General features: G+C 39.0%; 1 protein-coding gene across 2 annotated transcripts; it reads left to right on the plus strand.

Annotated features, from left to right (window-relative positions):
- Positions 1-8,875: 8,875 nt before the first annotated feature.
- GLYATL3 (glycine-N-acyltransferase like 3) lies at positions 8,876-22,634 on the plus strand. Of its 2 annotated transcripts, none has more exons than NM_001145061.1 (5): positions 8,876-8,978; positions 12,448-12,555; positions 12,956-13,082; positions 16,743-16,866; positions 21,028-21,454. In NM_001145061.1, exons 1-5 carry the CDS (start codon positions 8,901-8,903, stop codon positions 21,452-21,454), a joined length of 864 nt encoding a protein of 287 aa, NP_001138533.1. In that variant the 5' UTR covers positions 8,876-8,900. The 2 variants fall into 2 exon arrangements, with proteins under 2 accessions (NP_001138533.1, XP_059736448.1); XM_059880465.1 differs by lacking the exon at positions 8,876-8,978 and adding an exon at positions 11,827-11,924 and having other exon boundaries at positions 21,028-22,634.
- The last annotated feature ends 46 nt before the right edge of the window (positions 22,635-22,680 follow it).

Raw genomic sequence — 22,680 nt, forward strand, 5'->3', positions numbered from 1 at the left:
TAGTCAAGGCTATGGTTTTTCCTGTGGTCATGTATGGATGTGAGAGTTGGACTGTGAAGAAAGCTGAGTGCTGAAGAATTGATGCTTTTGAACTGTGGTGTTGGAGAAGACTCTTGAGAGTCCCTTGGACTGCAAGGAGATCAGCCCTGGGATTTCTTTGGAAGGAATGATGCTAAAGCTGAAACTCCAGTACTTTGGCTACCTCGTGCGAAGAGTTGACTCATTGGAAAAGACTCTGATGCTGGGAGGGATTGGGGGCAAGAGGAGAAGGGGACAACAGAGGATGAAATGGCTGGATGGCATCACTGACTCGATGGATATGAGTCTGAGTGAACTCTGGGAGTTGGTGATGGACAGGGAGGCCTGGCGTGCTGCGATTCATGGGGTCGCAAAGAGTCAGACATGACTGAGTGACTGATCTGATTTAATGTGATCTGATGGGGATCAAACCCCATAGTAATCAGCATTATTCACATCCTGCATAATCTGAGGCAAAGGAAGCTAAGTAACTGAGATCACTCAAATAGTAAGTGATAGAGCTAGAACGTGAAAAAAATATATAATTTTGACTTCTTAGGAATTTGCTGATAAGCTACAAATAAAAGGTAGTTCTGAAGCTAGTGAGTGAATCCCAATACAGCAATGTACAAATATTTGATAATATGTATTATGAATTTGTTCAGTTGGATTTCTAGAAGAAAATCTTAAATTTACATTAGAAACCTTTTGCCCCCTTTTTTTCTTTTTTTCCTTTTAATTTCAAGAGTCAAAAGTTTAGGTTAGGGTGGGTCAGGGTTTCAGGATGGGGGGACACATGTGTACCCATGACTGATTTCATGTCAATGTATGGCAAGAACCATTACAATATTGTAAAGTAATTAGCCTCCAATTAATCTAAAAAAATTTATTTCACTTGGCAATGGATATATGGTAACCTATCATTCCACTGTAGAATTAAATGTATTTGAAAAAAATTTTCTTTACATCCAAATATATATATATATATACACACATATATATATATTTACCCAAATTCTCACATTTTGTGGGATTTTATGATCAATGTTTCATTTTTATTTTTTTTTATCTTGTTTTACCCATTCTTGTTTCTGATTGCATCACTTAGCTTCTGCTTCAGATAACCTGCATTAAAATTTGTCTTTAATGTTCTACTTGTTTAATGACTGTACAGAAATAAAGTAAAAAAAAAAAAAAGTTTAGATTAACTTGATGAACCTATTTCAGGTTTAATTATCTTCATCCAATGCAGTTTTCCTGGAAAAGATATATTTTTCCTTTTTAGCTATTTTTCCTATGGCAAAAAGCTACTATTCTAGTTAGTTCATATGTTTAATAGAGAGCAAAGAACTTTGTAAAAAGAATAGAAGTTTCTGTTCTGGAACATGTACTCTAAACCTGGGAAGACAGGTATATGTCCCTCCAAGTCCATAAATAACTTGGCCCCTGACTTTTTAAGGTTTTCTCTGATACTATACTTCATACCTAAATTGGTTTCTGTTCTATAACAGCTTCTGTTCATTTTTTAAAATCCATTTTCCTCGAATAATGTACAGGAAAGATTAGATTTATATAGGTCCCTTAGGACCATGCATGGGTATAGGTTGCCCTGGGTAACATTGTTTTTTAAAGTTATCAGTATAGTAGGATCAAAAATGCTCTTACTTTGACATCCAGGAATTGTCCTCTAAAACAATTTCCTCCGGTCACTTTCAACTACCAACTACCCATTGTATTACTTAAACCAACATCTTCAAATAAGAATGCCCTAACGTCTCTAGGTTTGATCTTGACCTTGTCAGACTTAAACATGGTAAACAGTATCCTCCCAAGCGACCACATTGACGTTCTCTCTCTAAACCACTGAGACATTCGTACTGTTTATTATCCTAAGGCTCAGGTATTGTGTGCTGAGATGCCCATGGTGCTTGAAATTGCAGCCAATGGAGCCAAGTAAATTCTGAATGAATTTTCATTTGAAAGACCAAGGCAAAGGAATTAAAATTCTCAAAAAACACTCTGTTCCATGAGGGGCCTCCTTAGAGATCACGCTCTTTCGGACTTGGAAGTTGAGAGCTGCAAAATAATTTTCTTCAGAATAGATAAAAATATATAAAGTCAGTACTGTCTTCCTATTGTATCCTATTTGTCTGGGTCCCATTCCTTTTTATTCTTTTCCATTGTATCCGATATGTCAGAAAGATAGGTTTTGTGTCTAGAAAACATCCATCTCTCAATCAAGATGAGTATTCAGTGCCTTTCACACCATAAAACTAAATGTGGTAGAAAGAGGAGGAATGAAAACACTCGTGGTGATTTTTTTCACCTGACGTCATAAACTCCTCCCTTCCTCCTGTTGTGGATACCCTGTCTTCCTCTTGCCCTCCTCTTTCCGCGTAGAACTAATTAGGGAAGATAGGGTTGAAGAATTAACCAGCCTTGGACGGAGAAGGAGACACTGCACTGCCACACAGTTTAAGACTTCAGTTGCAGACTGAACTCTCAACATTAGGTAAGCATTTATTCATTAAAACAACAAGTATCAAGTCACTGGTTATAACTACAAGCAGAAATGGGAGACATAGAAAGAGGAGAGATGAAATTCAACATTGTATAGGAAGACCAAACTATATTTAAGTTTACAGGAAAAGATAATTTCTTGCTGTTGTTTTGGGGTTTGGGGGTGCTTTTGTTTCTTTGCTCTCTTAAGTTTTGCTATGGAGGAAAAAAAGCCCTACAAAATATAAAAGTATTTGCATTTTGACATGGGCACACTAGAGAAACAGACAAGCCTAAACAGAAAACCTATCATCTGAAAAATAATCAGTATATTGGATTACAAGTACTGTAAAAAGTTCTTTATTTCCTCCTTAACAAACAAACATTCACTATTGTATTATAAATGGTGTGTGCTGTGCTAGCCGCTCAGTCATGTCCGACTCTTTGTGACCCCACGGACTGTAGCATCCCAGGATCCTCTGTCCATAGGATTCTCCAGGTAAGAATACTAGAGTGGGTTGCCATTCCCTTCTCCAGATCTTCCCAACCCAGGGATTAAACCCAGTCTCCCGCATTGCGGGCAGATTCTTTACCGTCTGAGCCACCAGGGAAGCCCATAAATGGCATATTACATCATAAAAACAGAGACCTTATGTTTTATTTATTGATAAGAATGAATTCTAGGAGCGTGTCATGCCTTCCTTGTCTGATTAATACTAATAACTTATTTTAGCTGCTTGCTGTGTCCTGATGGGCACCTAAATGCCTTAAGAAACCTCAGTTCCTAAAACTTATGTGAGTATAATTATTTTCCTTGAGACAGTGACTCTGCTAGTGATAAAATTTTGGCTACAGGAGGTACAAACCTTTACTTTCCTATTCAAGAACAGGTGTTTATTCAGAAACAAACTCACAAACATAGAGAACAGACTTGTGATTGCCAAGAGGTGGCGGTGGGAGGGATGGATTGGTAGTTGGGGATTAGTAGATGCAAGCTATCGTATATAGAACAGATAAAAATCCTGCTGTATAGCACAGGGAACTATACTGAACATCCTGTGATAAACTATAGTGAAAAATACTGTACATATATGTATAATGAATCACTTTGCTGTACAGCAGAATTTAGCACATTATAAATCAACTATACTTCAATAAAATAATTTTTTAAAGAACATTTGCTTATTATAGGGAATTTATAATTGAGTCATGAGGATATAACATTCTGATCTTACACTTTTCAGAGTTAATAGTTGTCATTATGACTTTCTAATGGGATTCCAAATGTTAAAAAATATTTTATGAGACTATTTTTCATTCTCATTCTCTGAGAATTTCTGTTTTCTTTTTTGTGAGCCTTAAAATTTATCTTCGTCTTTAACAAAAGGAAGATCCTTATGAAATTTATCACTGTTTTCACTAAAGGATATTGTCTAGTGTTGTATATTAATTACAGCATCCTTGTTGTGTGAACCTATGGGAGAACTGTCTCTCTGATTTTAATGTCACCAATCTGTGACCCTGCAAAATTTGTGAATCAAAAGAGCTGCTTAGCCTAGAAAGACAAACTGAAGCCAGATCAAGGTAGGTTTTGATTATATAGAAGTTAGAGAACTGGACTTAATTTAGAAATGAATAAGTGAAATTTGAGCAAATGCTCTGGTAAAAAGTATAAGGATGATTTTATGGGCAGTCTGAATCATGTAACTAATCATGTTGATTTCTCTTTGTGTTAGCTGCTAGAAAGCTTAGAGTACGATACGGACCCATACCTGCAAGTATAGTTGATTTTCATTGTTCGTGGTAAGGTTCAAAAAGTCACCTGTCTTAATTATTTTTGAACCATTACTCCTAAGGAAAATTCAAGATTATTTTCCTGCAAGCCTCTGGTCACAAGGTTTTTATCGGCAGATCAATACATAACCTTGTTATACGTGTATTTTCATTTAGACACATTGCTTAATGTATCTTGTAGATTATCACTGAACATACAATCAAGAGCATTATAACCCATACCTAAAAGAAACTTATCCAATACGTGTTTTCTTTAGGAAGGCACATGACTGCCTTTTTGCACTTAGGAACACTAAACAGCACTTAAGCACTATGCCTGGGGGCCACTCTAAACAATGAAATGGCCAACAAAAAGCAAAAAATGCAAAAGAACTCGGCACTGGGACTTCCCTGGTGGTCCAATGGTTAAGATTCCATGCTTCCAATGCAGGGGGTTGCAGCTTCCATCCCTGGTGCGGGAACTAAATCCCAACTAAGACTAACTGGAAAAAAAACAAAAAAACAAAAAACAAAAAACGACACTAACTAGACGTATAAAGGACTTGTTTGCAGTAGGAGAGCTTGAGCAAGAAGTCAGCTTCTTCAGCTCCAACTGATTGAAAATGTGGGCATTCAGATCAGATCAGATCAGATCAGTCACTTAGTCATGTCGACTCCTTGCGACCCCATGAATCGCAGCACGCCAGGCCTCCCTGTCCATCACCAACTCCCGGAGTTCACTCAGACTCACGTCCATCGAGTCAGTGATGCTATCCAGCCATCTCATCCTCTGTCATCCCCTTCTCCTCCTGCCCCCAATCCCTCCCAGCATCAGAGTCTTTTCCAATGAAAGTATATTGGGCACCTACTGACCTGGGGAGTTTCTCTTTCAGTATCCTATCATTTTGCCTTTTCTTACTGTTCATGGGGTTCTCAAGGCAAGAATACTGAAGTGGTTTGCCATTCCCTTCTCCAGTGGACCACATTCTGTCAGATCTCTCCACCATGACCCGCCCATCTTGTGTTGCCCCACGGGCATGGCTTAGTTTCATTGAGTTAGACAAGGCTGTGGTCCTAGTGTGATTAGATTGACTAGATTTCTGTGAGTATGGTTTCAGTGTGTTTGCCCTCTGATGCCCTCTTGCAACACCTACCGTCTTACTTAGGTTTCTCTTACCTTGGGCGTGGGGTATCTCTTCACGGCTGCATTGGGAGACTCCAATTTTTCACTGCCCTGTCCATGCCCACAAATGACTTCAGGATCACTGTCAGTACGGATTTGAAGTTACAAATAAATTTTAACAAGTAGGTGAATTCACAAATATGAAACCCATGAATAAAGAGGATCAACCCTACATGCAAGACTGTACTCTATATGCCTTGCCTGCCTACTTCACTTGTAACTCCATACTTCTTTTGTAACTTTGTGTTTCCGGTAGCCTGAATTTTTATTTTATTTTAATTTTTTATGTGTTTTTCCTGTGTGTATAAGTGGTTTTGAATCCTTCGGGAAACAAACCAAGCAATTAATAAGCAAATCAGCTACAAATATTTAGAATTCCTCTTCTTTGCACTAGCGACCTTACTACATATTTGTATACAAAAAGATCTCTGAACATCAAACCTAGTGAGAGAAATATGATCAACTTCCTTTTAAAATCATTTCATTTTCTCGCAAAAGACACTGAATTAGAAATAGTGAATGTGTTTAACCTAAGGATTTACTAAGAACTTAAGATTGCATTTAGAGATGAGGTGAGTGAATGAAAAGTCAAGCAGATACAAGGATGAGATAGTGGCTATACTTCTTGCTCTGTTCAACCTCAACTCTGAAAACTTCCTCTTTTCAGTTTCTAATATTGGCTCAGACTACGAGTATTAAGGCCCAGAAGCCTGATTTGCTGACTGCATTGAAGTGAAGTGAAGTGAAATGAATTGGCTCAGTCGTATCCGACTCTTTGAGACCCCATGGACTGCAGCCTACCAGGCTCCTCTGTCCATGCGATTTTCCAGGCAATAGTACTGGAGTGGATTCTCATTTCCTTCTCCAGGGGATCTTCCCAACCCAGGGATCAAACCCAGGTCTCCCGCATTGCAGGCAGACGCTTTACCGTCTGAGCCACCAGGGAAGTCTAATCCTTCATATCTCTTCCGACTCTTGCTGGGAATGCAAACACTTCAGACATACCACTCAGTGGACTGGAGCCCAGGGGGCTGGACTATAAGAAACATGCTTCTTAGAAGTTCAGACTCACATAAACTATATGACAGAGTTTTATGACAATGGATTTTAAATAAATCCACAATCATACATTCTGAGTATCTCATAGCCACACAGAGATGCCACATAGAGAAGTCAAGTAGCTTTCTCTGTCTGGAAAATGTAAAGACATAATCCAGCAGAAGCCCAGGTTCTCAATGTTTATTTATCTTTGCATCCAAGTGCCTGGCTGCTCAGGGTAGGGAACAAGAATAAGTTGGATAAGCTCTATCACACTATTTTTAAATTTTAAAAATTAAAATTAAAAAAATTTTTTTTCTCTAATTCAGTCAAGACCTGACTGTAAATATGGGGGGTGGGAAATTTCTTGGAAACAAAAAGCCATGGGACAGAGCCCTCAAAATCTACAAAATGCAATTATATAAGAATGCATGGAGTTGCATACATTATGTTTAGGCCCTTTACATCTCTTAATTTTATCGGACTAAAATGAGCCTCAGCCTTTGCTCACATCTGATTCATCTTTAAGCTAGGTATTTCTCTCCTCTTAACCACCTGACCCACTCAAGTTTTTCTCTTGTCTTTGCCCCACATTGTGAAAAGAAGTTTCCCTACTTAACCTAAGACTTTCCTCTGAGCTTCATACCATGCATTCAACAACTACTTTCAGTGACCCTTACTGTATGCCAGGCCCTGTGGTAGGTGCTGGGGATACAGTGGAGCACAGAGCAGACATGGGCCTTTCTTCATGCAGCTCACAGGCTACTTAAGACAGGCTTATACCAAAGAAAACACAAATAAATATAAAGTTACAACTGCTGGCATGTCCTGAAGGAAGAATTCAGAGTACAGTGAACATGTGTAATGGAGGGCTTAACCCAGTGTAGACACTCACATCTCCCCAGGATCCAGTTTTGTGAACTTCCCATTTCCAGTGGTTCTGATTGACACATTCCAGGGCCTCCTTCTCTCTTTCTTTCTTCCCTCTTCAGGGGAAGTTGGCATTCAGAATTAATCTTAAAAAGGAACAATGGTACAGATGAGCCTGTTTGCAGGGCAGGACTAGTGACCCAAAGGTAGAAAAAAGACATGGGGACACAGTGCGGGGAAGGGAAGGATGAGATGATTTGGAAGATTAGGATTGACATATATACACTGTGCTGTGCTTAGTTGCTCAGTGGTGTCTGACTCTTTGTGACCCCATGGACTGTAGGCCGCCAGGCTCCTCTGTCTCTGGGGATTCTTTAGGCAAGAATACTGGAGTGGGTTGCCATGCCCTCCCTCAGAGGATCTTCCCAACCCAGGGATTGAACCCAGATCTCCCACATTGCAGGCAAATGCTTTACCATCTGAGCCACCAGGGAAGCCCAAGAATACTGGGATGGGTAGCCTATCCCTTCTCCAGGGGATCTTCCTGACCTAACAATAGAACTGGGGTCTCCTGCAGTTGCAGGCGGATTCTTTACCAGCTGAGCTACCAGAGAAGCCCAACATATATACACTACCATATGTAAATAGATAACTACTGGGAACCTGAGGTAGGGCAGAGGGAGCTCAGCTTGGTGCTGTGTGACGACCCAAATGGGTGCGATTGAGGGGGTGGGTGGGAGGTCCAAGAGGGAGGGGATAATGTATACATACAGCTGATTCACTTCATTATATGGCAGAAGCTAACACAACATTGTAAACCAATTACACTCTAATTAAAAAAAAAAAAAAGAATTACACCCTTATCCCTATGCAGTGAGGCTACTGGGGAGACTGACAAGCCCCATACCCAACCCTTGCAAGGTGACTGGCTGCTCTGGCTTTGTCCTGGAGCGCCACATCCCTGTCTCCAATGGCACTAACATCATCCCAGCCCCTGTATCTAAGAAGTTACTGACAATAGCTTGAACTGGTGACTTTCTGTACCTCTGCCAGGGGCTGTACTGCCTCCATGGGCAACTTTCCCTTTTTTTTTTTGGATGCACTTGCTGAGTCATATTTATCTGACCAAAGATTGAACCCATGTCCTTGGCAGTGAAAGCAGGGAGTCCTAACCACTAAATAACTTTTGATGCCATTTCCAAGACCTACAGCTAGCTCACTCCTGAAAGAGATGGTATTCACCAAGTCTTCATATTAGGAATTCACCGACCATCTTAAGACCCACACTAGACTTTCTCTGCAGAAGACCCGGGCTCCAGTTGTAGCCACCACATCATTTTATATGAGAAAAAATGAATGAAGCCCAGTTTAAACAAACAAACAAACGAACCAAAAAGACAAACAAAAAGCTTCAAGGATCTTTCTGGGTAGATTTAAATATTAACAGACAAAAATTAAATACATCCTTTCATGTTTTTAAATAGGTGTGGAGTTACTAGCTCTCCACTCTCCAGAGAAGATGCAGGTTCTTAACTGTTCTACCAAATTACTGCTCCTGGAAAAAATGCTGAAGAGTCACTTTCCTGAATCACTCAAGGTATGAAACATTGAGTTCTATCTTCATTTTATTAATCTGTGAAATAACATCAGACTTATAGCTGTTTCCCAAATTTTCCTAATGGTAAGACCCTGGGAATACTGGGTAAACATAGTTTCCCAATCCTCTCCTTCTAGAGACTGATTCAATGGATCGGGGATACAATGCAGTTAGTTATATTTTTGAGAGTCTTGCTAGATACCTTCTAGGAAAATTCATGCTGTGCTGGACTGGACTATTTATGAAATAAATTTCAGTTCTAAATTTTATTAAATGGCAGAAGGGACTTCTAAATTCAGATTAGTTGACTTGGCCTGAATAATTTTTTTTAAATATCTTTCACATTATCTCATTTGAGCTTCAAAAACACCTAATCAATCCCCCTCTAAAATTAATTCCTCTGTAATATTAAAACCTCTGAATAGGCATATATTTATATTAAAATTTTATAGATAATATTACTAAATAACTTCCCCATTTCCAGGTGCTAGAATTCAGATTTAAATCCAGATTATCACGTTTCAAATTGAGTGTTTTTTTGGAAATGCTTGCCTCTCACAGCACCATCTGAAGTAAGAATTAAGGAAATGAACCGTATAGGCACAGATAGATGCCTTTCTGAGAAATCTCCTCTTTCATAGCTGCTGAGCTCTTTGCTCCTGATTTCTTATTTCTCCTACCCTGAGTCTTTTTATCCCTAAATCTCTTTATCCTCCTTTAATGATTTCTTTGTTATATAATGCCTGGCTTTGTTCTTTGACCATAGTTTCAAAATACCCTTTAAGTAAACACTAAGTCCTTTAGTGAATAAAAAAGATAAAGAAAAGATAGTCTCAGTTGTTTCCTCTTCCTCCATCCACTGGAATTTATAGCTGCGTATTTTATAATCTCACTTTAGGCTTAAAATTTAGTTTAGTCACTCAGTTGTGTCTGACTCTGCGACCCTGTGGATTGTAGGCTACCAGGCTCCTCTGTCCACAGGATTTTCCAGGCAAGAGTACTGGAGTGGGTTGCCATTTCCTTCTCTAGAGGATCTTCCCGACCCAGGGATCGAACCCAGGTCTCCCACATTGTAGGCAGACACTTTACTGTCTGAGCCACCAGGGAAGTCTTTAGGCTTAAGTGTTTAAATAACCTTTCAGATTTCCTTCACACGCTCTACCTGCTCATTCCTCTAGCATTTTTACTCCCTCCTAGCCACTTTGCATCCCCTCTGAACACTCACTCTTTGGATGAATAAATTATTGAAAGGATTTGTTTGTTTTCTTATTGGAGGACAATTGCTTTACAATGTTGTGCTGGTGTCTGCCATACAACAACACGAACCAGTCATAATATAGACTGATTCTATATTATATAGACTGATTCTTTAGCGGCCCTCTCTGTAAAGTCTTCCTCCCCCATCCCATCCCACACCTCTAGGTTGTCACAGAGCACCAATCTGGGCTCCCTGTGTTATATTGCAGCTTCCCTTTAATTATCTGTTTTACACATGATAACATATATATGTCAATGCTAGTTTCTCAATTTATCTCACCCTCTCCTTCCCCCTGTGGTTTCAACCAATGCCAAAGCTTTCAGTTGGTTCTGATCTTTTACAAACTAGTTATTTTTTCAGAATCTGAATGTTGTAAAGAGGTCTCTTTTTTCTTCTAAACTTGTGAACATTTCAATCATGTTTAAGTTACATTCTTGAATACAGATTATGCTTTCCTCATGTGAAACCATTTTAATAAGTGTATTACTCTGTACACGTAAGATCATCAATTCCAGAATTTAATCTTGAAGAGAACAAGCATGACCCTTCCAGGTTACTTTAGTTTGTGGATTTTCACTAAGTGTGATCCATGTTGCTCATTAGTATTAGACTACATTTGGAAAGATATAGTCTATGCGAAAATTTGAGTGAGGTCTCAGTTTGGGTAAGACAGAAGAGAGTTGGATCATCTTCTAGGCATTGAGATGAGGTGAGTGATTTGAATTAAGATAGTGATAAAGGAGGTAAAATGTAGGCTCCAAAGCCCTTACTATTTAACTTTTTCATTGAAGTATAACACTAGCAGGAGTTTGCCAGGTGATTTTAGTGGTAAAGAAACTGCCAGCCAATGCAGGAGACATAAGAGACACTGGGTTGGGAAGATCCCCTGGAGGATTTCTTCACTCCTGGAGAATCCCATGGACAGAGGAGCCTGGAGAGCTATGTCCATAGGGTCACAAAGAGTCAGATAGGACTGGAGCAACTTGGCACACACCCACATAACACTAGAAAGTGCACAAAACATAATGATACAGCTCAGTGAATTTTCTGAGTGAATATCTATGTAACTTCTACTCCATTCAAGAAAGAACAGTACATCAAACGCCATTCTTCCCCCACTCCATACTCTTTTCCCGTCAATATCTTTCCCTGCTCTCCCACAGTAACCACTATCAATTTCTAAAGTCATCATTTAATTCTGCCTGTCTTTGAATGTAACATAAATGGGATCACACAGTAAGTATCTCTTTGAACTTAGCTTCTTTGGCTGGACAAGCTCGATACCATGTTGCTCTTTTGTAATCCATGGTAGGAATATGCCACAATTTATTTATTTATTCCACTGTTGCTGGATATTGTTTCCAGTTTCTGTCTACAGTATTACAAAAACGCTGCTGTGAACACTGGCCTATAGCTTAGCTCTTGTCCTTACCACTACAACTTTGTCTTCTCTAGAAGCACAGAGATAACATATTAAAGTTGCTTTGTGGGACAGATATCTTTGATTCTTAGTGGAAAAAAAATGTGAAAAATCACAGAACAGAATTCTAACGATAATTCAGTATTGTTTAGTCAATAAGAATTTGGTCAGCTCTGTCAGACTCCATGGATATAACAGTGAATAAGACATAGTTACAACTCTCAGGGAATGCTTATACAGACCTGCTCTATCAAATCTAAAATGCAGGGTATGCTTTTTGGCTTTTCTCTGGGGGATAGTATCTCAGTCTCAAGTGATATTTAATTGTAATTCAGGGTTAAAAGAGTAGTTGTACTTCACATATGATTTTAAGATAGTGTAGTAAACTTCAAAAGCAGCTGCACATCAAAATTATCCATAGAACTTTTAAAAGGCATATGAACTCTAAATCTAGATATCAGACACTGATTCATTAAGTATTACTGACCTATGTTCCAAGTCCCTGTCCGGTAAGCCTTTTGATTTGGTACCTCTCACCATTGTGCTAAAAAAAACACTAAGTTTTGGGAACATTTTCATAGACTGTCATAGACATTTTAACAGTTTCCATGTGCACTGATGAAATAACAAGGGAGAAGTCTATATGTGTGTGGGTTATGAATATATGTGTGTATATTTATAATTTCCCCTCATGGCCATAACTTTGCAGTAGTACAAGAAATGAAAAGAGCAATAAGCATCTGAAATGGTTAATAATACGACTAGCTTTTCCTCTGGGTTCTCTGCCTCAGGTTTATGGAGCAGTCATGAACATAAATCGTGGGAATCCCTTTCAAAAGGAAGTGGTGTTGGATTCATGGCCTGACTTCAAAGCCATCATCACACGGCGGCAGAAAGAGGTACAGTTTTAAAAGGCAAAAAGAATTGGTACCAACTGAAATGAAAGATGAAGTAAAGGGGAAATCGTAACCGCCATAGCTTAACAAGCTCACCATTAGCTTCTAATTTGACTGGCTTTGGAGTATCAGACGTATGGAAACCTCCAGTATAAATGTGTTCACTAGGATGATTTCTCTAGTGTTTGATAATCCCTAGAAGCATGAAGCAGATACACTTACACACTAGCTTTCTCACTGGGTTGATGATTCCTTATGATCATTGACTTTGGTCATATGGATAAATATGAAAGAAGATTGAAAAAGACAGCATCCTCCCCATTCTGCCTCTGAGACAAAGGAGAGGCTCACGTGATCAAAGGTGGTGTGCTTTATGTGTTTGTGATCATGTCTTCTGTCCTAGGCTGAGACAGACAACTTGGACCATTATACTAATGCCTATGCTGTGTTCTACAAAGATGTCAATGCTTACCGACAGCTGTTGGAAGAACATGGTGTTATCAACTGGGACCAAGTCTTTCAAATACAGGGTGAGTCAAGTATAAGACACTAGACAGGCGTTTTTTTTTTCTTCTTTTTGTCATATATCTCAGATATATAAATATGACACGCTTTCCACACATATAAGCACACATATGTACAAATACACTTACATACATTTTATATATTAACAGCTTATGTATTACAGTCTTATAGCAATACTTTTTTTGAATTATTTTTACTGAGGTTTGGATTAGGCTGTTTTTAAGCGATTTTTTTTTTTTCTTTCAAAAAATGGTATCAGTGAATATCACAGAATATTTCTCCTATTACTTCTAACGCTTTCCTGTCATAATCTTTTAAAGTAAATCTAATTTAAGTCTAAGCCAATAGGTAAGCCTTTCTTCTTTCTACAGCAAATGATTCTTGAAAAAGATAATCAACTGGTCTGCACAGGATAAACTGAAATGATTTTATAAGGAAAGAGTATATGTGGGCTCCAAGGAGATAACTGCATAGCCATCAACGCTTCTGGAAGAACTTTAGGCCAAGACTGAAACAGATTAAGACTTTTGATTATTTGGATGGATAGCTTTGGCTTCAATGTATCACTTGCTCTCTCAACTTTTTATAATGATTGGGAGTTGATATAGGCAATGAAGTTACTGTGCGTAGCTCTTCCAGTGAAATGAGTTCCTTGATCATTTGACAAGAAGGTAGGAACCCCCATTTAGATATATAAATTCTGGTAATTTTTATCAGCCAGAAGTAGCTGAAGCCCTCTACAAGAAAAGTTTCTGTCCACCTATAATGATTTATGTAAATTCATAATCTAAAAACTTGGAATGTTGTGTATATATATATAAAATCCCCTGGCAAATGCTCAAAAAGAGTTTATAGAGGCAGTTCTAAACTCTCTCACACATTTACAGATTTACCCCTGTTAAGCTGGTTAGAAGTGAGGCATAATTCAACCACTTGCTTATCTAATTAATTCAGAAAAATCTCACCAGGATTACTTTAATATGGATATGAGTATATCTCCCCCTTGATGTGAAAAGTCATGGCAGTAACTGGATGGATTTTGGTATTATTGCTTAATATCCTCAAATCCCCTGAATTTATCATCCCTCTGATTGCCAATACTTTTTTTTAGAAGGCTGAGCTATTAGTTGTGAGTTACACTCATTTTAATTGATAGTCATCTTTCCTGAGGGTTTGGTGGGGAGAGATGTGAATTATAGCACCTAGTATAGCTGGAATGGTAAAACCCCTCATTTACCAGGAGACCTGGGTTCAATCCCTGGGTTGGCAATCCACTCCAGTACTATTGCCTGGAAAATCCCATGGACAGAGGAGCCTGGTAGGCTACAGTCCATGCGGTCTCAAAGAGTTGGACACAGCTGAGCGATTTCACTTTCACCGTGTAGAGCAATACCGGCTCTTGACTTCTGATGTGGTCTCAACTGTAGGTTTCTGTGGTAAGAACTGTAATCTCTTTAGGACACTGAATAACTTCTAAGAAGTCATCAGGGTCTTTACTATTGTTATTCAGAGAACCTAAAAAGGTGCCATTTCTATAACATCTCTAAATCATGAGCCTCCCTAAAAGCCTATCAGCTACATATAAATAGCCTTTTACCTACTTCTTAAGTGCAGGCTAGGTCAAAACTACTAGTTGGGTTGGTGGATACATCAGGATTTAGGCAGTGAAGCTGCTTCAGTACTGGGTGTTTAGAGCAAGAACACACCCTGCATAGGAATGCCTTTGTCATTTTTAATCTAAGACCCATCCATAACAATGTTAAATCAGGGTTAATCCTCTAATGGACTCAGAGGAGCCAAACTCCTTGTGTTTGCCATATACAGGAAACAAAAACATGCATAATTGCCCAGACAGGCCCTGCTTGCTGCTCACTGCTAGTTGCATGGACGAGAGAGCTTGTCTATATATATGAGCACCAGCCTGAAAGTTTCAAAGGCCTGCTCACTGGTAACTATGAACCAAAAAACTGTCCCAAGTTCTGGCTTATTCAGTTAGCAACCCTTCCCCTTCTAAGGAGGTGGAGTGCTCAATAGCAGAACGAGAAGTGGAGATTCCTTTCTCAAGGAGAAAGGAGAAAATCATTTGTTAAAAATGATACCCTCTCAACAGATAGAAGGACATGATCCACAGCACTATGGAGAGATGAGCGGCAAAATCTAAACAACAAATCCTGTTGTTTGGTGATTAGAGGGCCCTAACCATCAGGATTCTCCAACAAAAGAAGTTTTTAAAGTAGGGAGAGAGGAGTTTAGCGGGAATTGAAAGAAGGTCTGTTTATGAAAAGACTCACAAGACAAAAAGTAGGCAAAATCAAACTACAGTGTTTAAGGATGCAGGCTTAGATAATAAAACTGTAAAGAAAACAAGAAAATGGTTATCTTAAAAATTATTATAATGATTATTTTTGGAAGAGAGAGAAGGAATTGTGATTAAAAGATTGGGAGAGTGATACATAGAAGGGAGCTCATCCAATTCTATTCTGTGGCTTCAGAAGTAGTCAAAATGTATGTAATTATTTCTAATTAAACTGTCCCTTTTATGCAGTTTTTGTTACCTGTTACATCTGAAAAGTCTAAAAGGTTTTGTTTCAATGTTAGGATGACCTTTAGAAAGAATTGACTCAGTCTAACTTAGAAGAAAAAAATTCTGTTGGAACTACCATCCACACCTCGAGTCAGCACGGCTCACTACCACTTAGATGTAATTCAGTGTTTTAATATGGAGTGCTAGCTACAGCATCTATGATTTTAATAGCATTATCTTAAGACTTGCTTATCTTTTCTTAGACTTAACTCCCTGATGGAGAAGCCGAGGCTCAGAGCGCAGTCTATGTTCACCAGGACCTGCCATTCATGTTTTCTTCAAGAGGAAGTGATTTCCTAGGAGAAGGAAACAAGCAATTAGATATGAAAGGAAGTGGGAAAGTCAATTTCCAGAGCATTCAAGCAATCAGCAGCCAGAATGGAAAGGACAGAGCAGATTAGGATTTGGAGAAGCAGACAGTCAGTTCTAAGTAAACAAGCCCCTTGTCATGCTGTAATTACTATCAGAACAGAGACCATGCCATTCTTGTGTCCTGATCTGAAGCTATGCCCAGCACAGTACTTTACTTACAACAAGTACTGAATAAAGGTTTATAGAGAATACAATATAGCTACCACAAATGAGTAAGTGCTGGGTAAGTTAAGTTCAGAATAAACCTCACCAGTCTAAGTTTATATATTGACGTTGCTGTGATGGGTGTTTAGGCAGGAGACTGAAAGACAGTCTTTAAAGTAAGATTGCCCTGCCAAATAAATTGAAGCTCTTTCACACTTCCAGAGCATCCCTTTACCCTCAGGGGCTTAAGATCAATCTGAGAAGTCAGGAAAATAAAAAGTTCCCATAAAGCATTACAAATTCTTAAGGGATAGTCCCATCAGAAATTCCCATGGAAGATCATGATCAACATGGAAATTTGAAAATCTCATACAAGACTTGAAAATCAGACAAAGGAGTAGCTCTGATAACATATGTATGAATACAAAGTGGTTAGGATAATACAAGGTGGGAAGCTGGTGGTATTGATGATACCAAGTATAGAAATCCTAAAACAAATTTCCTTTTGTCATTTTCAGATAAAGTGTCCACATTTTTTTTTTTCATTGTGTGTTTCCACATACAGGGCTGCAGAGTGAATTATATGATGTTTCCAAAGCTGTTGCTGACTCAAAGCAGGTGGATGTAAAGCTAGCTTCCTTCAAGGCCGCTTGCTTACCTCCGATTTCAACTGTAGACACCAGTTTCTTGTATGTAAACCAAGCTTCTTCTGGGGGAGAACTTATGCTATGGCAGTACAAACTGCAGTACCTGGAGTACTTAATACCATTAAGGAATATTGGATTTAGGTGACTGAATCTAAATGTGTGTATGTGTTTACTCTTTTCCTTTTTGCTGTGCTTGACTGCTCATAATTTCCTGCAAAATCAAATCTGTGTCTCTCTCCATAGTAATTAACTATGGACAGTTTTTTCACAGAATACACAAAAAAGTCATTTCTTGGGCATCCTCCTCCTTCAAATAATTCTAAATAACTTCTGCTGTCTGCACCCAAGGTGGTTATAATTGTTTTTTGTTGTTTCAGGGATGAAGGTGTTTAACTGACTTATGTGTCTTCTATTCCAGGCACTAAATGTTTTCAAGTTTTAAATACATTGTCTCTTGAATCCTTTCCACAACCCTATAAAGCAGTACCATTATTATTCCCTTTTTGACCAGAATTGAAATAACACACAGGAGCAAACTATAGAGCCAGAAACAATCAAAAGAAGTCTAATTCCAGGATCCAGCCCTTCAGAACATGTGTTAGTTTATATCTGCATTCTTTTACTTTGTGGTCCCTGATCTGTCATGCTCTAGTTACTTTCCATTTTGCCTTACCTTTCTCTGTGTGTGTGTGTGTGTGTGTGTGTGTGTGTGTGTGTGTGTGTTAGTCGCTCAGTGTGTCTGACTCTTTGCAACCCCGTGGACTCTAGCCTGCCAGCCTCCTCTGTCCATGGGATTCTCCAGGCAAGAATAGTGGAGAGAGTTGCCGGTTTCTTCTCCGGGTTACCTTTCTGAGCCTCAATCAATTCTTCCTAAAAACTGGTGTATAATATCCTCTTTGTATGTTTCTTGTACGCAAATGAAACTTGATACCTGAAAAGTAACCACTTCAGTGAATGTTACTTTCTCTACTTCTGTGGTGTATGTTGAAGTAATTATTGAGCAAAACAAGACTAAACCTAGAAAAGAAGGGACACTTTAAGTCACATAAAGCAACTGGATTTTATTACTTTTTCAGTCATGAAAATTTTCAAACACAAGAGTTGAGAAACTAGTTTAATTAACCTCCAAAACCAAAATACTTTAAAAAAAATCTTAAACCCCTGCCTCTTTCAATCACAAAATAATGCAGTTCTCAATTTTGTTTGTCCTTTGTTCAATTCCAACTGTAACCTTTTCAACAATACATTTTCCTATTAATTGAATTTAAAAAATATAACCAAGCTTGTGCTCATTAAATATACATGTATATTTTTAAAATGTACAAAAAGTACAAGATTTATTAGGAATCTTTTATCCAGACCTCTATCCTTCCCACCCCCTGATTTATTCTAAAGGAAATATCTTATATATTATTCCATTATACTTAAATATTATACTTCCAAAAGAATTATTATTATTATTATTGGCCAGGCCTCATGGCTTGTGGGATCTTATTAATCCCTGGTGGTTCAGATGGTAAAGAATCCACCTGCAATGTGGGAAACCTGGGTTCGATCCCTGGGTTGGGAGATCCCCTGGAGGAGTGCATGGCAACCCACTCCAGTATTCTTGCCTGGAGAATCCCCATGGACAGAGGAGCCTGGTGGTCTACAGTCCATGTGGTCACAAAGAATCAGACATGACTGAGCAACTAAGCATAGCATAGTATGGCTTGTGGGATCTTATTAATAGCTCCTCCATCAGGCATCAAACCCTGGCCCCAAAAGTGAACACACTGAATTCACTCAGGGAATTCCCAAGAATTTTTTTTTAAAGTGCTGTAGTAACATCACCTCTGTGTCAGGGGTCCCCCAGACCACCCACAAGTTCAGTGATTGGCTAAGAGGACTCACAGGACTCAACATATTTAGTCGTGGCTATGACTAATTATAATGAAAAGATACAAAGCAAAATCAGCACAGGGGAAAAAGGTGCCTTGGCAAAGTCCAGAGGAAACCAGGCACAAGCTTCCCAGAGGCCTCCCTGAGCAGAGTCACGCAGTATGCGTTTGATTCCCAGCAATGAGTTGTGACAACACATAAGATTTTTTTACTGGAGGTACCCTCTGCCAAGCACGCACCAATTTCCTAGACTCCCAGGAGGAAAACAGGTGTTCAGCATAAATTACATCGCTTGTACAAAGAGGCCAAGCTAACCACTCTTACCAATTCTGAGAATGGCAGGACTCCCCCAGAAATCCAAATTACCAGACACTTAGCCAAAGGCCAACCTGGCAAGCAGGTTCTCTAAAAACAGTGGCCTCGAGCCTGCTTTGTTAGCTCTTTCCTTAAAATTTTGTGAACATTATTTCCTAAATATAAAATGACCTGTTAGTAGTCACATTTCTCCAATAATCAAAACTTTGAGCACCTTATTTGTTTTGAATAAGCACCTGGTTATTATATGCAACTGGTTAACATCTCTCTTAAGTTTCTTTTGACAGACAGGTACCCCTTTCATCTTTTTTTATTTCTTATGTTATTTTTGGTTGAAAAAAAAAAAATCACGCTATTTGTCCTTTAGAGTTTCCCACAGTCTGTCCAATTCAATAGACATGAGTTTGAGCAAATTCCAGGAGATAGTAAAGGACAGGGAGGCCTGATATGCTGCAGTCCATGGGGTTGCAAAGAGCCGCTCACGACTGAGCTACTCAACAGCAAGTCTGTTTGCTGTCGTATCCCTGAGATGTTATTTAAAATTTTCTTCAATCCCCCGTCAGACTTTTTTAAATCAAATTTTTACTTGAATTGTTCCTTTCTGCGTAGGAAGTTAGACAATTTGTCTTTAAAACCTAAATCATTATCCAAATTTGTACACTTTATTTTGGATACCCACCCTTCACAGGTCATTGTCTCGAATGTCCCTCCTGAAACACACGGTTTAGTGTTTTTATTTATAGTGACATCACTACCCGAAGCTTCCTTGACTTTGTTTGAAAGTTTATTTTCGAGAATTAAATGAAAAAATCCTGTTAAGCCAGTTATTGCTTGAATTTATTTATATTCTTTCCCTCTGCTTAGTGGTTAGGCGAATGGCCCAGCTCCAGGTCTCACAGAATACCTGAAATATGAGCTAACATTGCATGACCACTAATAAAAGAAAACACAAACTTTTACTTTATAAAGAGGGACATGGTACAGGACCTCCCTGGTGGTCCAGTGGCTAAGACTTCATGCTCCCAGTTCAGGGTGCCCAGGTTCAATCCCTGCTCAGGAACTAGATCTCACCTGCTGCAACTGAAAGATCCAACATGCTGAAACTAAGACCTGGTGCAGTCAAACAAATATTTTAAAAAAGGACATAGTGAGAAAGACATCAGTAGCCTCTTAACTGGGGATGATCTTTGGATATTGATAACTTCAAGCATGAAAGAAAATTCAAAACACAACCAGCCCCCAGAGACTTGCAACTAAGTAACCTGTCTCAGTTCTTAGAAACTGCAATAATTTCTGTCCTTTTTTTTTCTTTTAATCTTAATGCCCATGGATCTTGAAATCTTTTTCCAGAATGTTTAGGGAAAGGTCTGAAAGAGCTAGCATTTCTTAAGCACCTACAAATGCCTAGAACATTATGCACTTTATATTTATTTTGTGAACATGGTTGCATAAATGTAGGAGTCCTATCCTAAAACATTTATTATTATCAAGAAAAAGATTAGAGGCTCAAGTATCTGGACTTGTTCAAGGCCTCAGAGAGGGTGTCAGCAGACTCAGGACTTAATAAGAACAAGTCTGAGGTTTGTTTTCCAGAAAAATGAAATCCTTGCCTTCATCTATTCTGAAGACAATAACAAGTGGGCATAAAATTTGAAGGAAAGACTTAGACTCAATATAATGAGTGTTTCATCCTGTTAGAAATGAAATCCTAAAAGATGTTTGTAAGTGGTAAGTTATGGATTCTTATTTATTGAAAATATTCTAGTATTTGCTAGGCACTATCTCCAGGATGCTTTCTCAGTTTGAATCAATGTAAAAAGAGAAGTAGTTGGGGAATTCCCTGGAGGTCTGGTGGTTGGGATGGGGTGCTTTCACTGCTGGGGCCAGGTTTGATCCCTGGTGGGAGAACTTAGGATCCCCCAAGGTTTGAAGTGAATAAAAAAGAAATACTTGTTTGTCATCATATGATCCCAAGTTCATATTTCTTCCCATGTCATTTTCTTCAAGAATGAATTCTTCTGTACAACTAACCTACCTGAGTATTGCTGATGTTGACTTACTCAACCAGACTTGGTCTCGGGGCGGCAATGAACAGTGTCGCCGGTACATCGCCAACCTCATCTCCTGCTTCCCCAGTGTGTGTGTCCGTGATGATAAGGGGAACCCCATGTCTTGGTCTATGACGGACCAGTTTGCCACCATGTGCCATGGCTACACCATGCCTGAGCATCGCAGGAAAGGTTATAATCGGCTGGTGATCCTCATGTTGGCCAGAAAGTTGCAAAGCCGGGGATTCCCCTGTCAAGGCAACATCCTGGATGACAACACTACATCCATTAACCTCACAAAGAGCATCCACAGTGACTTCTTGCCTTGTCGGTTCCATAGGCTGATTCTCACCCCTCCAGCTTTCTCTGGGCAAGTTCACCCCTAGCCCATTGGAACTCCAGGAGTTCTCTTCCTTTTTCTGAATATACACACACTCCTTAGCTGCCAATGAGGGAAAAATTAAAACTAGAATCAGGGGGACTTTAAATTGTTGAAAAAGGCCAGAAGACAAACAGGCTTAGGCTGGGAAGCCCTAACTCTCCCTGTCTCAAATTTCTATGGTAGTGATGATACAGGTCAGAAACAGCTGTGACTAGAAACAGGATAACTATCTTCCTTTAGGATCCACTGCAGGAAGAAGGTTCTAAAGCCATCAGTCTTAGCACAGGAGCAGAAATGACTGCATGAGAACAAATGACTAACATGGGAGTACCTGGATACTGCATTATTATTTCCCTTGGGCTTATGCCCGCTTTTCTACAACCACACCGGCGTCCTACAACCATAAATAACCCTCTCCTGTGCCTGCCACTGCTCTGTCTCCCCAAATCTCTTCCTACCACCCGTGGCTCAGGATCTCTGTAGACTATCCTGCCTTCCCCCCTCCCCCCTTTAATTCCTGTCTCTCCTCTAGCCTATAGTTCTTCCCTGGGAATGTTTAAATGTAGTGGTTCTCACATTTTAGTGCACTTCAGAATCACCTGGAGGGCAGGTTGCAACAAAGCTAGCTGAGTCTCTCCCCACAGCCCCTGATTCAGTTAAGTTTGAGGATGGGTTTGAGGTCGAGCCTGAAAATTTGTACTTCCAGCAAGTTTTCATTTCTCAGTTGCCTTGGATGGAGGAATAAACACACAAGCATTTTAAAAGCTAGAAGCAGATGCTATCAGCATAAGACTGGACACTGCCTATCACCTATTCCAGCCCCCTTGTTCATTATCAGCTTTCTCATGAAAAACTAAGAAGCCTGTTTATGTAGGTGTGCATTTGGTATGCAAATATAAACATACATACACATATATTTTCACTTCTTTCTTACTTCTGTATGCATATGTAATACTCAGAGAATCGTGGTAAGATAATAAACTTTAGTTTATTCTCATTACATATGAATATTTGTGGACAAAAGAAAACAAATGACTTCTTCAAGATTATATAACTGGTGCTAGAGGTTGAGCCAGAATGGTGTTATGTTGATTTCAAACTTTTCACTAGACCATGTATCTTTTTAGGAAATGTAAAAGAAATTTAAATGATTAAATAATAAAATCAACACCTCCTTCATCTTTTATTCTTGTCAGTATTTTTTTTTTTTTTAATTTGGGTTCCAATTGC

Source organism: Bos taurus, chromosome 23 (genome assembly GCF_002263795.3).
Source record: "Bos taurus isolate L1 Dominette 01449 registration number 42190680 breed Hereford chromosome 23, ARS-UCD2.0, whole genome shotgun sequence".
Lineage (NCBI taxonomy): Eukaryota > Metazoa > Chordata > Mammalia > Artiodactyla > Bovidae > Bos > Bos taurus.